At 35.6% G+C, this 14,962-nt stretch overlaps 1 protein-coding gene across 1 annotated transcript in view; it reads right to left on the reverse strand.

Moving 5' to 3' along the window:
• The window catches only part of ADAMTS20 (ADAM metallopeptidase with thrombospondin type 1 motif 20), a 206,604-nt gene that overhangs the window by 5,103 nt on the left and 186,539 nt on the right, over positions 1 to 14,962 (reverse strand). The window contains exon 37 of the mRNA XM_008002931.3: positions 9,757 to 9,848. Within this exon, the coding sequence (XP_008001122.3) occupies positions 9,757 to 9,848 (92 nt within the window). The remainder of the gene's footprint in view (positions 1 to 9,756; positions 9,849 to 14,962) is intronic.

A 14,962-nucleotide genomic window follows, 5' to 3' on the forward strand; every position in this document is an offset into this window, starting at 1 on the left:
ATTTTATTATGTATGTACTCTATAGATCTAATATAATACCATTACAAATTTTCTACCCAGAATCTTTATAGATACAGAGAGTTGATTCTAAAATTTATAAAGAAAGGCTATAGATATAAATAGTTGAGATAAGCTTACGAAAGAAGAATGAAGCTGGAGGACCCATACTACTTTAACACTTACCATAAAGCTATCCTAATCAAGACATATGGTGTTGGTGAAGACAGACACATGTAGATCAAAGGAAAAAAAGACCCACATAAATATGGCCAGTACTTTTGACAAAGGTAGAAAGGCAAATAAGTGAAGAAAACATTGTCTTTTCAACATGTGGTGTTAGAACAATTGGGTATCTATATGTTTTTGACTCAGATGAAAAATTAAGTCTATAAATCCCCCAGACTTAATACAAAATTTAATTCAATATAAATTGTAGGTCTAGGTGTAAAGCATAAAACTATAAAAAGTTTTTGAAGAAAACTTCCAAAAGGAGAAAAATCTTAGTAATTTGAGTTTATTTAATGATTTCTCAGAAACGAGTCTAAATGTACAGTCCATAAAAGAAAAATTTGACTTTATTAAAATTGAAAACTGCTTGGTGAGAGATACTTAAAAGAAAGAAAAGACAAGGTTTGGACTAGAATGCCATATCCAACAACAGACTTGTATCCAGAACATATAAAGAGCTCTCGAAACTCAACAGTAAGGAAACCAACATCTCAGGTTTTAAAATGAGTAAGACTTGAAAATGCATATCACCAGCTGGGTGCGGTGGCTCACACCTGTAATCCCTGCACTTTGGGAGGCCAAGGTGGGTGTATCACCTGAGGTCAGGAGTTCAAGACCAGCCTGGCCAACAGGGTGAAATCCTGTCTCCACTAAAAATACAAAAATTAGCCGGGCGTGGTGGCAGTCGCTTGTAATCCTAGCCACTCAGGAGACTGAGGCAGGAGAATTTCTTGAACCTGGGAGGCAGAGGTTGCAGTGAGCTCAGACTGTGCTGCTGCACACAAGCCTGGGTGACAGAGCATGACTCTGTCTCAAAAAAAATAAAAATAAATACTTAAAAATGAGCATAAAAAGACAAAGGACATAAAAAGAGAGCAGGAGTAGCAATGTTGATAAAAGACAAAGGAGAATTTGAGTCCCCAGTCAAGAAACTATGACAAGGAAGTGCTGAAAGTAATAATCCACAAAGAAGACATAACACATAATAAATATTATGTATCAAATCATACAGCAACAACTTTTATGAAGCAAAATCTATGAGATATGCATGGAGACACAGATAAGGGAGGGGACCACCCCTCATATTGTCTTGTGCCCATTTTCTGCCTCCAAAGAAAGAAGAAGTAAAAACTGAAAGGCAGAAACGAAATCCACAGGCAGACAGCCCGGCGCCACACCCTGGGCCTGGTAGTTAAAGATCGACTCCTGCCCTAATCAGTTATGTTATCTATAGATTACAGACATTGTAGAGAAAAGCACTGTGATAATCCCTATCCTGTCTTGTTCCAATCTAATTACCATTGCATGCAACCCCCTGTCACGTACCCCCTGCTTGCTCAATCAATCACGACCCTCTCACATGGACCCCCTTAGAGTTGCGAGCCCTTAAACCAGACAGCAATGGCTCACTTGGGGAGCTCGGCTCTTGAGACAGGAGTCTTGCCTATGCTCCCGGTCGAATAAACCTCTTCCTTCTTTAATCCGGTGTCTGAGGAGTTTTGTCTGTGGCTTGTCCTGCTACACAGACACACCCTAATAATAGGAAAAATCAATATACCACTTCCAGTAACAAGAGAAATCAAGTGAACAAAAGGACATGATTTAAACAATGTAATAGAAAGGGTAGATCTTATGGATATATATTAAACTCTACACCTTGATAATAATGAATACATATTCCAAATATCTCACAACTGACTTTTAACATTCAAACTGGATGCTGGCCATAACCCACTGACATTAGCCAAATATGATTATTTCTCTTACTTTTATGTAATTACCAACCAGTTAAAGAGATCCACATTACTTTTGTTTTTAAAAGTTTTTGTGGCTTTGCAAAAAGTACAAAACATTTACTTTACTTTTGACATATGCATTCTAAAGTCACACCACACTCCTTAATTTCATCTCATATTGCAATGTGGCAAAGTTTATTTTCCCTAAAAAGTGCCATATGTGCCCATACTCATTTTAGCATTCCTATCCCAGATGATCCTGTCACATGCAAACACAGAGGATGTGGGTTTGATGAATCCCAAACAACAGTATAAGTTCTGTGACATCAAACATCTGGAGAGTATTCATGCAGATGCTGTGTAACATAACACAGAATCTGGTTTATATATTGACAGAACATCTCCAAAAATATTGGGCAGTTTGTATTTTTGGTAACAGTAGCCTCAAGCAGATAAATACAGGCTGAATATAGAAAGGCACAGCTCCTTTTGACAGCATGTGTCTATGCCCAATAACATCTAATTTTGGAAATGGAGCGTTTCTGAAATTTGCGTTTCAGAAATGCCTAGAAAACCATGCAAGGGAGACATCTCGCCCCAGTGGGCAGGAAGAGCATTTTATTGCTGGTTCTGCCTATGACTTTCTTAAGGATCTTGGGCAGACTGTTAACATGGAATGTCTGTTTTTTCAGTTATAAACTGGGTAATCTCAGTTTACAGCTATATAACTTTTTCAAGATCTTATAGGGAAAAAAGGATTACAGAGAAATTGGAGAAACGGAGTTAGAAATAAATGGAAATAGCTATCTTATTATTTAAAAACCTGATTGTGCAAATATCTCATTCAAATTTCATGTACATGAAGAAATATTTTATTTGTAATTATTTGGTTTCTGTTCATATATTTCCTATAAGGAAAGTTCATTAATAAAATAAAAGAAAATTTGATTCCATTTGACAGTTATATGATTTACTTGTATATGCATCTCCTGTGATTTTCTTCATGTCTCATTGACCAGACCTTTCCCAATTCAATGAGTAATGACAAGGACCGGATTTCCAGAACTGGGTGACCTTTCCAAAGTAACAACATTTGTTAGGCCTTGTATTAGCAGACTAGGTTCCATTGTCAATTTACTTATCTCTAATTACATCAAATATATGACCAGAAGGCATAGCTTAAAAGGAGGATGAGCTGTTGGACAAGTTGACCAGTCTTGAGATAGGTTAACCATTGTAGAATGTATAATCGCCATTTAAGAGGGTTGGAATGGATGTGTCACCAACAAAAGACATCTACATATCATGGAAAAAACTGTTTAGAATGTTAAAAGTTTTAGATTACACATCCTTGACTTAAGAACAGCTATAAAAAGAGACAGTGCAGGACTTCAGGAGAGGAGGGGCTCAGCAGGGAAAGGACAGTCCTGGGAAGGGAACTGAATAGAAAGTAGTAGGTCAGAGTCACCATGTTAGAGGTAGGTATTCATCACCAATATGAGTGAAATAGGGAATTGGAAAGAAGAATGGACATAAATAGAGCTAACCAGCCTCAAAGATTGAATGAGAACATAGGATTCCTCTGCAAAGTTGCCTGCCTTTAAAAATACAATCATGTGAGGAAGCACTTCTAGAATGGTGATGTGAGGAGCCCATGGACACTCTCTCCAGTGAAACAAACACGACTGGTGAAAATTATAACTATAACCACCACTTAAAGTCTCTGAAATTTGTTCTATGGTTATATGGGAAAGGAAGAAACATTTATTCAAGAAAATGTATTAAATCTAGGTAAGAACAGTGAGAATCTGTGGCATCTGAAGCATGGCTCACCCTCTTTTCCTCCCACCTCAGCAAGATGATCGTTCTAATCATGGTGAATGCAGTTAAGGATATAGGACTCCATTCCCCCCCCAGCTCCCTGTTAAGGCTATGGTTTCTCTTTGACAGAGGCAGGCCACCAGCATTTCTCATTCCACCCAGCTCTGTACTGCAGAAGTTGAATTATAGGCAAGAGTAGCTGAGAGTCTGAAGCTCCCTTCTTCCACCCGGTCCCTACCTCACAGAGCAGTCAGTCCACCCCAGGCATGGTAGATCAAGCACACTAGGCCTGAAATGTCCCCACAAAAAATCACTGGTAAGGCAGACACGCCATGCTGAAAAGGTCAAAAGTCAAGAAGACCAGGGATTACTGCCATGACTCAGCACTCCATTTATACAGCAGAGGTGTTACTCAGAGGAATGGGCCACTGTCCCTGTACCCAGATCCACAGTATTGCAGAGCTTCTTCCCAGGGAGAGAATCAAGTTGTAAAAATAGGAAATTCACTAGATTTTCCTATTGTGACTGAGCTTATTTGGAATAGAACCTGGAGAAGTTCAAGTCTAGGTACTCTGTGGAAAAGAAGATTTTAGTGGTGTGTTGTTAAGAGGAGGGTAGTAGCTCAATGAAGGCAAATGGTAGATAAGATTGAAGTTTAACAGAGAGAACCAGAGAATGAGGCAACTAACAAAGGCTCTTCTTGGGGACTTTCCTGATCTCAGAGACAGACTAAGACTAATTGAGGCCATAGGGTCTCAATTTAATTGGATCAGATTATGGAGTTATTTGTGTCCCCAAAATATTGTTGAAAGAATAGGGAAATTGTCTAGCAATGAGCAGAGCTCTTGCTAAGCATCCTATCAGTAGAGACAGACCACGGACAAACTCAAAACAGTTTCAGGGAATGAGAACTGAAGAAAGCCCAGCTAAGACCATTGTTATCTCTGAAGGAGAGGAGCATCACGGTCACTGTGCATGCCCAAGACTGTGCCCACTGAGGAGCACCATCAAAGGCTGCACACTACAAGAGAAATAGAATTCACTGAAACAATTCAGTCAGGTAATTAAAAAAGCACACAAACAAAGAAGCAAACAACAACCATAACAAGAAGCCTCAGAAGGGAGAGTGAAATCAGTAATCACTGCTGCTAAAATGTAGTTACCTAAAATGTCCAGTTTTCAACAAAATTTATGAGGCATACAAAGAAACTGGAAAGCATGATGCATACACAAGAAAAAAGTCAAGAAAAACTTCCTTTGAGATGTATCAGATGTCAGACTAAGCAGACAAAGACTTCAAAGCAGCTAATACAAATATGTTCAAAGGACTAAAGAAACCACGTTTAAAAAAGTAAAAGGAGGTATGATAACTGTGTCTCATCAAATAGAGAATATCAATAAAGATGAAGATATCATATTTCACAAAGAGTCAGAGGAAAACTCTGAAGATGAAAAGTACAATAATCAAGATTAGAAAATTCACAAAGGGGGCTGAAATTGTCTACTGGATCTAGTAGAACTGGCAAGCTTAAAGGGATGTTAATGATGCAGTCTGAAGAACAGAGAAGAAAAAAGAAGAAGAAAAATGAACAGGGCCTCAGAGGAATGAAAGGACACCATTAGGTGCACCAACATATGCACAATGGAAGTACCAAAAGGAGAGAAGAATAAAAAAGAGCAGAGAATATATTTGAAGAAATTATGACTGAAAATTTTCCAAAATCAGTGAAACATATTAATTTACCCATCCAAGAAGCTTAGTGAACTCCAAGCCAAGTAGACACAAAGAGAGGCACATCAAATATGACACAGTAAAGATATTGAAAAGCAAATACAAAGAGAAAATCCCCAAAAACACCAAGAGAAAAATGACCACATCTATGGAACCCAATAAGATAAAAGCTGACATTTATTATCTATTTATAAGTCAGAAGGCAGTGTGATGATATATTCAAAGTGCTGAAAATAAAAACTGTGCATCAATAATTTTTCAATAAGCAAATCTATCATTCAAAAAGGAAGGCAAAATAAAGACACTCCTAGATTAAAAAAAAAAAAATGAGAGGACTTCTTGCTAGCAGATCTACTTTACAAGACATACTAAAGGAAGTTCTTCAGGCTGAAATCAAGTAACACCAGACATTAATACAAATCAACACAAAACAATCAAGAGTACTGATAAAGGTAATTACGCAGATAATTATAAAATACGCTATAATTACTTATGTCTTCACTTTTCTTATTTTAACTGATTTAGAAGCAATCGTATAAACCAAGGTATATATAATTATATTATTGACCTGTAATATATAGACATGTAACATATTTGACGATAAGGGGACAAATAAGACAGGTGGAAGCAAAGCTGTTTTAGAGTTAAGAAATGACACAAGATGATAAGTCAAATCCACAGGAAGAAATAAAGAGAACCAGAAATACTAAATGAGAAGGTTTATGTAACCAAGTCTATGAATATATAATTGCTCTATCTTCTCCCATATTATGTAAAAGACATAAAATTATTTAAGTTAATATAATAACAATATGTTGCAAGTTTTGAATAACCACTAAGAAAACAATTCAAAAATAATGAAAAAATTGAGGAAATTAAAATGTTACACTAGAAAACATTCACTGAATAAAAAAGAAAGCAGTAAAAAGGAACAGTTGAACAAAGACAACATGAGACATATAGAAAACAAAAAGTAAAATGGCAGATGTAAATCCAGACATAGCAATAGTAACGTTAAAGAAATCCAATCAAAGGCAGTAATCCAACAAAATACTCTATAAGAGACATTCTTAAGAGCCAAAGATATAAATAAGTTGAAAGTAAATGGGATGAAAATATATATAGCAATTCTAACAGAGCCTAAGTGGCCACACTAATATCAGATAAATTAGACTTTAAAACAAAAACATTACTGTAGATAAAGACAAATATTTTATAATAAAAAGGTCAATATGTTAGGAAGTTAAGACAATTATATATTCATATACAACAAAATCTCAAAATAAATGAAGCAAAACAAAGTACATAAAAGATTGAGAAACAGACAATTTAAAAATAATAGTTGTAGAATTTCAGCAGATAGAACAACTAAGCGGAAGATCAACAAGAAAGAAAGAGTTGAACAACACTATAAACCAATAAGGTCTATAGTCTATAGAACACTTCACCCAACAACAACAGAAAGCACATTCTTCCCAAGAATGTATTGAAGATTTTCCAGGACAGACTATATGCTATCCCATAAAATAAGCCTCAATAAATTTAAGTAAATAAAATAACACAGAGCGTGTTTTCCAGTCACAATAAAGGTTGAAATCCAAAAAAGAAAATTTGGCAAATTTACAAATACGTAGAAATCAAACTCTACACTCTTAAATAACCAATATATCAAAGATATAACTATAGATAATAGAAAATAAAATAAATTAAAGGAAACACACAACATATCAAATATTTTGGGATGCAACAAAAGAATTGATTAAAGGAAAATTTATAACTATAAATGCCTATATTAAAAAGGAAAAATAATCTCAAATCAATAATCTACCTTTTTAACTTAAAACACTGGAAAAAGAAGAGCAGAGGATTATAATGGAATACTATGAACAACGTGTGACAACCAATTAGTTAACTTAGATAAAACAAACAAATTCCTAAAAAGACATAACTACCAAAACAAATTCAAGAACAGCAAAAATTTGAATACATCTATAATAAATAAATAAAGTAAATTGGTAATTAAAACAACTTTCACAAAAAGCCCAGGCTCAGATGGCTTTCCCGGTAAATTCTACCAAACATATAAAGAATACATTTTTCACAAACTCTTTCCAAACAGTACAATAGGAAAAAACATGTCCCGCTACATTCTATAAGGCCACTACTTCTGTGCTACCAAAACGAGACAGATATCACAAGAAAAACAAAGATACAACAATCTCTCCTACAGATAGGAAATATTCTCGAAAAATACTAGCAAACCAAATTTAGCGATATATGAAAATAATTATACACCATGACTAAGTGGGATTTATCACAGGAATGCAAGATTGTGTTTCAACATACAAAAATAAATCAGTGTGGTAACACTCTATCCAGTAATGGACAAAAACCACAGGATCTTCTCCACAGAAAATCCAACATCCTTTTATAATAACACTTAAGCTAGAAACAGAAGGATATGTCCTCAACCTGATCAAGGATATCTAGAAAATACTCCTAGCTGACATACTTAACATACACATGAAACTAACATACTTGCTGCTGAAGGACTGAATGCTTTTTGCCTAATATCAGAACACAAGGATGTTCACTCTTGCCACTTTTATTCAGTATTGTACTAGAAGCTGTAGTCAGGGCAATAAAACAAGATAAAGAAATAAAAGGTATCTAAATTGAAGAAGAAGTAAAATTATCTTTATTTGCAGATGATATCACTGTGTATAAAGAAAATCCTAAGTAATCTACTGTTACAACTAATAAATGAGTTCAGCAAAGTTGCAGAATACAAGATCAATCCATACAAATAAAGGTAAAAATTAACGATTTTTTTGGGCCCCAGATTTGGGTTCTCCTTACCAACAACTCTACCTGTCAAAGCCTTCTTACTGTTGAGCTCGAATCTACTGCCCTATTAATGCCTCCTGGAGGAACACACATGACCTCATTCCTCTTTCATGGTATGGTAGTTCTTTAAATATGTAAAGATCATTACCATTATCTCCCACTCTTTTCCTGGCTACCTTCTCCATTTTCCTTAGTTGACATGATTTAAACCCTTCTTTCTTTCCTATGATCCCCTCCTACTCCTAAGTAGATTGAAAATGATCTTTTACAGATAGAAATTTTAAAATAACTGTAATGTTTCAGTATCAAATAAAAATAAACCCTTCCATCTTGCCATTTTGTTTTGTAACCTTATATTAAGTTGTTTATAAATCACTCCCTGCTCTAAAGGAGTCATACTGAACTCATGCTGGGTGAATAAAACACCTATGTCTTTTCATGTAACATCACCACATTCTGTTTGAGTTTCTGGACTTAAGTTAAGATGTATAGATTTATCCAGGCTTTTATTCATTTCAGCCTGTAGTTCCAGTGTCTCTTGATCTCCTTTAAGCTCTCTAACAGAAAATGTCCTCTCTTCCTAATATAAGCATAACTTCAATGTCATATGATGAAAATTATAAATGGAATAGTCTAAGAAAAAAGGCCTATGACAAACTATTAACTACTTCTCTTCAAAATCATATCAATATAGTAATTACCGCTTGTCTTAGGTAGTAGATTTGATTCATATATTCCATTACCAATGAGTCACCTAAAAGTGCTATATTCATCTAGCTTACAATCTTTCATCTTACCATAAAAATATTGTTTTCATTATCTATGTAAAATCTCTAGTTAAAAATGTGAGAGTAAATTTTCTTCCTAGAAGCATGCTCTATATTGGAAATCATGGAAATAACATAAGAGCATGTGAAGAGAACTCTGGAAATAAAGGATAAAAGCAAGAATGAAAATAGGAAAATGTATTCAATATAAATTTTACCGATAATAGACTGTCATTTGGAGGATGTTACAGACCTAGGAAGCTATTACAACTGAGGTCAGCAGAAGTGTATGAAAGTCACATGCTTGTGATCCGTTCCTTTGCCTTTTGACAAATATCTATTCATTTCCATGGACTAAACGGAAAGATGAAGAAACTGATAACATATTATGGAAGAAGAAATAGAATCTGTTTAAAATTATTATTATACCTTTTAAACAAACCCAAAATTGGCAAAGATGCTTTTCCTCCAAAGCTTATCTATAACCTTTGAAACAAAGTGCATATATGAAGCTTTGCATTTCTATTTACTTATGTTTATTGCAATATTCTGGTCAAAAAAAAATGAAGAGAAGCTATAATTTTTTTCACAATGAAAGAAAATTAATCAAACAAATAGGAAATACCTGTGGGCATCTGACAGCACTGTAGCAATCTCCAGCTGTGGCAAATGGAACTGCATTTCCAAATATTGTTTTGGAAAAATGAAGGTCTGTAGCTAGAAAATAATAAATAGAAAATAGAAAATAATAAATGAAACTCTTTAGCATGGAGACAATAATGCAATCTTTGTCATCAAACACAGAGTTTTCATATTACTTAGTAAACATACATATTTATATATTAATTTTAAAATTTTAAGCATAAATGCCACAATTCTAGTGTATAACATAGACTAGGCTCTCAATGAATAAATTTTGTTTAATACAAAAATGTTCATATCATAAATTTCCCTAACAAATGGCAAGTATGTTAGTAATTAAATAGAAGATTTAAAACTAAATAAATGCATTATTACATTTGAAGTCACAGAATATCTGAAATAGATAAAGTGGGGTCAGAAGCAAAATCACTAGAGAAAAAAAGGTTATGTAAACATAAATGACAAAACAATAAAATTGAATGCTTATAGACAGCATATATAAAAATTCATTTAGGTAATTCATTTAGGTAATTCAAAATCTCTCCACAGAGAAAAATCTCTCCACAGGAAACCAGGAAGCTTTCCATGGTTTACCAGAGCCAGCTTGTAACAAATAGTGAGAGCCAACTGTGCGCATCTCTTCCCAAGCCCAGGTACAATGAGGTCATGTTGGTAGCTTATGATTGGTCATGGCGGGAATATACACACAATGTATATATTTGTGCCTAACACCACAAATCAGACTTTTTCTTCCCTGGATAACTGGTCGTCATTCGTCTGCACACCACTATCTATTTGTGGCATTTGTGGGTTAGGCTGGGAAAGATCAGAGACACAACTTTCAAAGCATCTATTGTTACTATCTCCAAAAGCATGTCAATCAACAGCCAGTTTCATCAGCCAATTACACAATGATGACTCATAAGTATATATGCAGTTCACTTGACTCTGATGAATTACAGAACATATATCAAACTCCTATTGGGCATCATTACTTGGATGACCCACAGATATCTGTCATTTAACATGTTCAAAGCTAAATGAATTACCTTTTTCTCCAAATTTATTTGCCCTGGTCTATTTCCCATTTCACTAAACTGTATTACCATCTGTCTTGTTAGTTTAGAAACCTTTCTAAACATTCCATGTCATTAATTCCCACACCCCTTCTATCAGAAAATCCTGTAGTATCTACCTCTTTAATATTTCTCAGATGGGTATCCTGACCCATGTTTCCAGTACTCATCACTTTTTATCTGAATTGTTACATTAGCTTCCTAATCATTTTTCATGGATACAATTTGTTCTGCCTCCAACCAACTCTATTCCTTCCCCTGCATATGCTTTTACGCTTTTATTCCAATGGCTCCTATAACTTGCAAGATAAAATTCAAATGGATAGTTTAGTATACACTGTTCTTCATGATCTGCTCCCTGCAAACTTCTCTAATAAGCTACCATCCCCCAACCTACATTTGATTTATGTTTAGACAAAACTAGACTGCTTTTTATTCTCTGATACCAGCAAAATGCTTCTCCCTTCCATGCTTTTGTTCATGCTTCTCCCTCCTCCTAAAACTCATTTTTTGCCGCTTTTGTTAACTCAACGTTGTCTTGAGATTGTTCAAACTATCTGTTCCTATAAACCTCTTGAGAAAAGCAAGGACTTTCAATTCAACAGATACTTATTTACAATACATTTTGCATTGGGCAGTATTATAGATATTGTGAACACAGCAGTGGGTGAAACAGAGGCCAGTGAAACCTGAGTCTTACCAGGAAGAGACAAGTTATAAAACAAATATTACAGTGTATTAGGGGTGATACTTGCTATGGAAAGAAAATAAAGCAGAGAACAGAATGGGGAGAAAGAGAATTTAGTGGTGGAGAGTGGTTCTGGATGGCCTTATTTAGAAGATGAATTTCAGCAGAGACCCAAAAGAAATGAAGGGGTAAAACATACAGACAGCTACAGATGAATGTTCCTGGCAGATGCAACAGTAAGTGCAAAGGCCTTAAGATGGGGGCATACCTGGGGTGTTCAAGGAACAGCAAACAGGCCACTGTGTCTATAGTAGGAGTGATGAGGGGGGTCGGGGCAGCAGAAAACTGAGAGGGAATAGAGGTGGGAAGGTCATGTTGACTTTTGTTGACCAGTGAAAGGCACAGTTCTGTCCATAACAGCATGCACATTGAAAATTCACCTGACAGAAGTTGATGCCGAATTACATGTGGGTGTGGAAGAAAGGTAGAAGTTGAAGGTGTTGCTAGGTTTTAGCTAGACTAAGTAGACTATTATTGGTGGCATTTACTGCAGTGGTAAACATTTGGGTTTGAGGAGCAGGTTTGGTAGGAAATATTAGAAGTTCAGTTTTGGATACATTGAGTGTGACATGCCTATTAAACATTCATATGAATATGCTGAGTAGACAGTTGGATTTTGGAGTTTAGGGTAGCAGTCCAGGTTGGAAATGTGCATTTGGGACTGTCATTTAACAGGTGGTACTTGAAATCTATAAATTTAATGAGATTCCCAAATAACAATTGAATCCTACAGCTCCTCAACATTCAGAGTTGTAGAAGATGAAGAATAACTTGCCAAGTCGAGAAACAGTGAGAAAGACAGGAGAAACAGGGGTCAAGAAAGGCGCAAAACCACTAGAGGATGGTGTCCTGGTATACAAATGCTGCTGATGAATCATGTAAGATGAAAAACAAGACTTTATCATTGAATTTAGGGAAACAGGTTATTGACGACTTTGATAAGGACTGTTTTCTGAAGCGATATGAATAAGAGATTGATTAGAGTATAGCATGGGGAAAGAGAAATTGGAGAGTGCAAATTATAACTCATTTCAGAAATTTTACTATAAATGAACGCAGAAACTGGACAGTGGCTGGATGGGTAAAGGTCAAGATTATTTGCTCATGATTATGATGAAAGAAATAACATGTTTCTCTATGAAGAATTTAAATGATTCAACAGCAGAATTGAGGATGTGAGGGAGATCATGAAATATGCTGAAAAAATGTTCTTGAGTAGGTACAAGGCACTGAGTTTAGAGGACAAGGAAGGAGCAGGATTTGCCTTGGATGGGAGCATGAAGAGTTCATCCAGAGTAAACAGGAGAAAGCAAAGGAGATAGGTAAAGATTCAGGTAGGCGGGTAGATATGGCAGTGGGAACTTGAGCAATTCCCTTCTGGTTGTTCTTATTTTCTCAGTGAAATAGCGAGCAAGATCACCAGCAGTGAGTTAGTAGAATGGAGGTATTAAAAATGTTGAAATTTGAAGCTAGAGGAGAAAGTATAAGTTAGAAAAGTAGGAGAGAGAATGGACTAGGGAAATGCAATAGAGTTACTTGGCAGTGCCAAGGATCCCTGTAAGCTTAATACTCATGGGTTTAAAATGGTATCAGTCAGAAGGGCTGGTATTATTTGCCACATTCAGTTTTATGCTACAAGCACAGAACGGGTAGGAGGTTTAATTTAATCAAGGCTGGATTTTTACCATACAAGTTTGAGGAAGAAGAAGAGAGGAGCTGAAACTGTATATATTTGATATTGTATGCTCTGAGCCCAGACTAATGCCTGGCAAAATGGCAGCTTTGTTAAAAAGCAGCCTAGTTAACAGCAAATAAGCTACTGAGTGCCTATTAGAAACTTAGAGTGCTAATAACATGCTTATAACCATACACATTATTAAATGATAACCAATATTTATACAGCATGTACTCTATCAGGCATGTCCAATCTTTTGGCTTCCCCGGGCCACACTGGAAGAATAATTGTCTCGGGCTACACATAAAATACACTAACACTAAGAATAGCTTATGAGCTAAAAAAAAAAAAAAAAAAGAAAAAAGAAAAAAAAATCACAAAAAAAGTCTCAAAATGTTTTAAGAAAGTTTACAAATTTGTGTTGGGCCACATTCAAAGCCGCCCTGGGCCGCATGAGGACTGCAGGCTGTGGGTTTGACAACCTTGTATTATATGTAAAACAATGACTAGATACGTTACAAATATCATCTCTTAATCATCACCAAATAAGAACAAAAAAAAAAAAAAAAAGGAGGAAAGAAAAAGGAAATGAAGAAAAAACCTTAGTGGTAGTTTCTCATTTTACACATGAGGGAACTGAGGCTTAAAGACATATGCCCAACATCACACAGCTGATAAATGAAGATGAAGAATTACACCCAGACAGTCTAGAATGTATTATTGTAACCATAGTAACATAATGCTTCCACACTGTAGTAGATGGCGGATATTCAGTAAATCATAGCCTTTATTATTAATAATAATGATTCATAATTGTATGACTATAATTTATATATTATGTATTCATGCATATGCTGTCTTAAATTTCTTTCATGGCTTCCTATGACTTATGCACCATGCTAGGCACTGACGATTCAATGGCAATTGAGATGGAGCCTCTGCTAGTGAAATGCACTTTTTCGCCTCTTCATGTAGATATGTAACTTTCAGGATGGCAGGCTGCACTTGCCTGGTGTATATTAAGTTCTATAAAGATGTTTTGATTTGATTGTATTATAAATTATTTTCTAGACAACCAATATGATCTATAATCTAAGGTCTGTGAGTAGGACTTTGTTTTCCTTAATGCCAGTTACTAATTGTATGAATGGAACAAGTTGCTTAACTTCCATATTACTTATAACATTGTGATGTAATATCTGCCTTAACTAATATAAGAGTGTTAAAAAGGTCAAATGAGATAATGTATGGGAAAATACCTGATAAATTATCATTTGAAACTAATTTAAATGATTACTTTAAACCCTGCAAAAAGGTTCCACAAGTAGACTGAGGATATCAACTTTCTTATCCTTAATGTACCTGAGGATTTTAAGGTAGAGGATTTTATCTTGGAAGGGCAGTATCTTACTTGTCACTGTCATTACATTTTTATTAAGAGTCCCCAGCTGGGAGCGGTGGCTGACGCCTGTAATCCCAGCACTTTGGGAGGCCAAGGTAGGTGGATCACCTGAGATTAGGAGGTCGAGACCAGCCTGACCAACACAGTGAAACCCCATCTCTATTAAAAATACAAAAAAGTTAGCCGGGCATGGTGGCATGTGCCTGTAATCCCAGCTACTCGGGAGACTGAGGCAGGAGAATTACTTGAACCCAGGAAGCGGAGGTTGCAGTGAGCCAAGATTGCACC

The sequence above is a fragment of the Chlorocebus sabaeus genome, chromosome 11 (genome assembly GCF_047675955.1).
Source record: "Chlorocebus sabaeus isolate Y175 chromosome 11, mChlSab1.0.hap1, whole genome shotgun sequence".
NCBI lineage: Eukaryota > Metazoa > Chordata > Mammalia > Primates > Cercopithecidae > Chlorocebus > Chlorocebus sabaeus.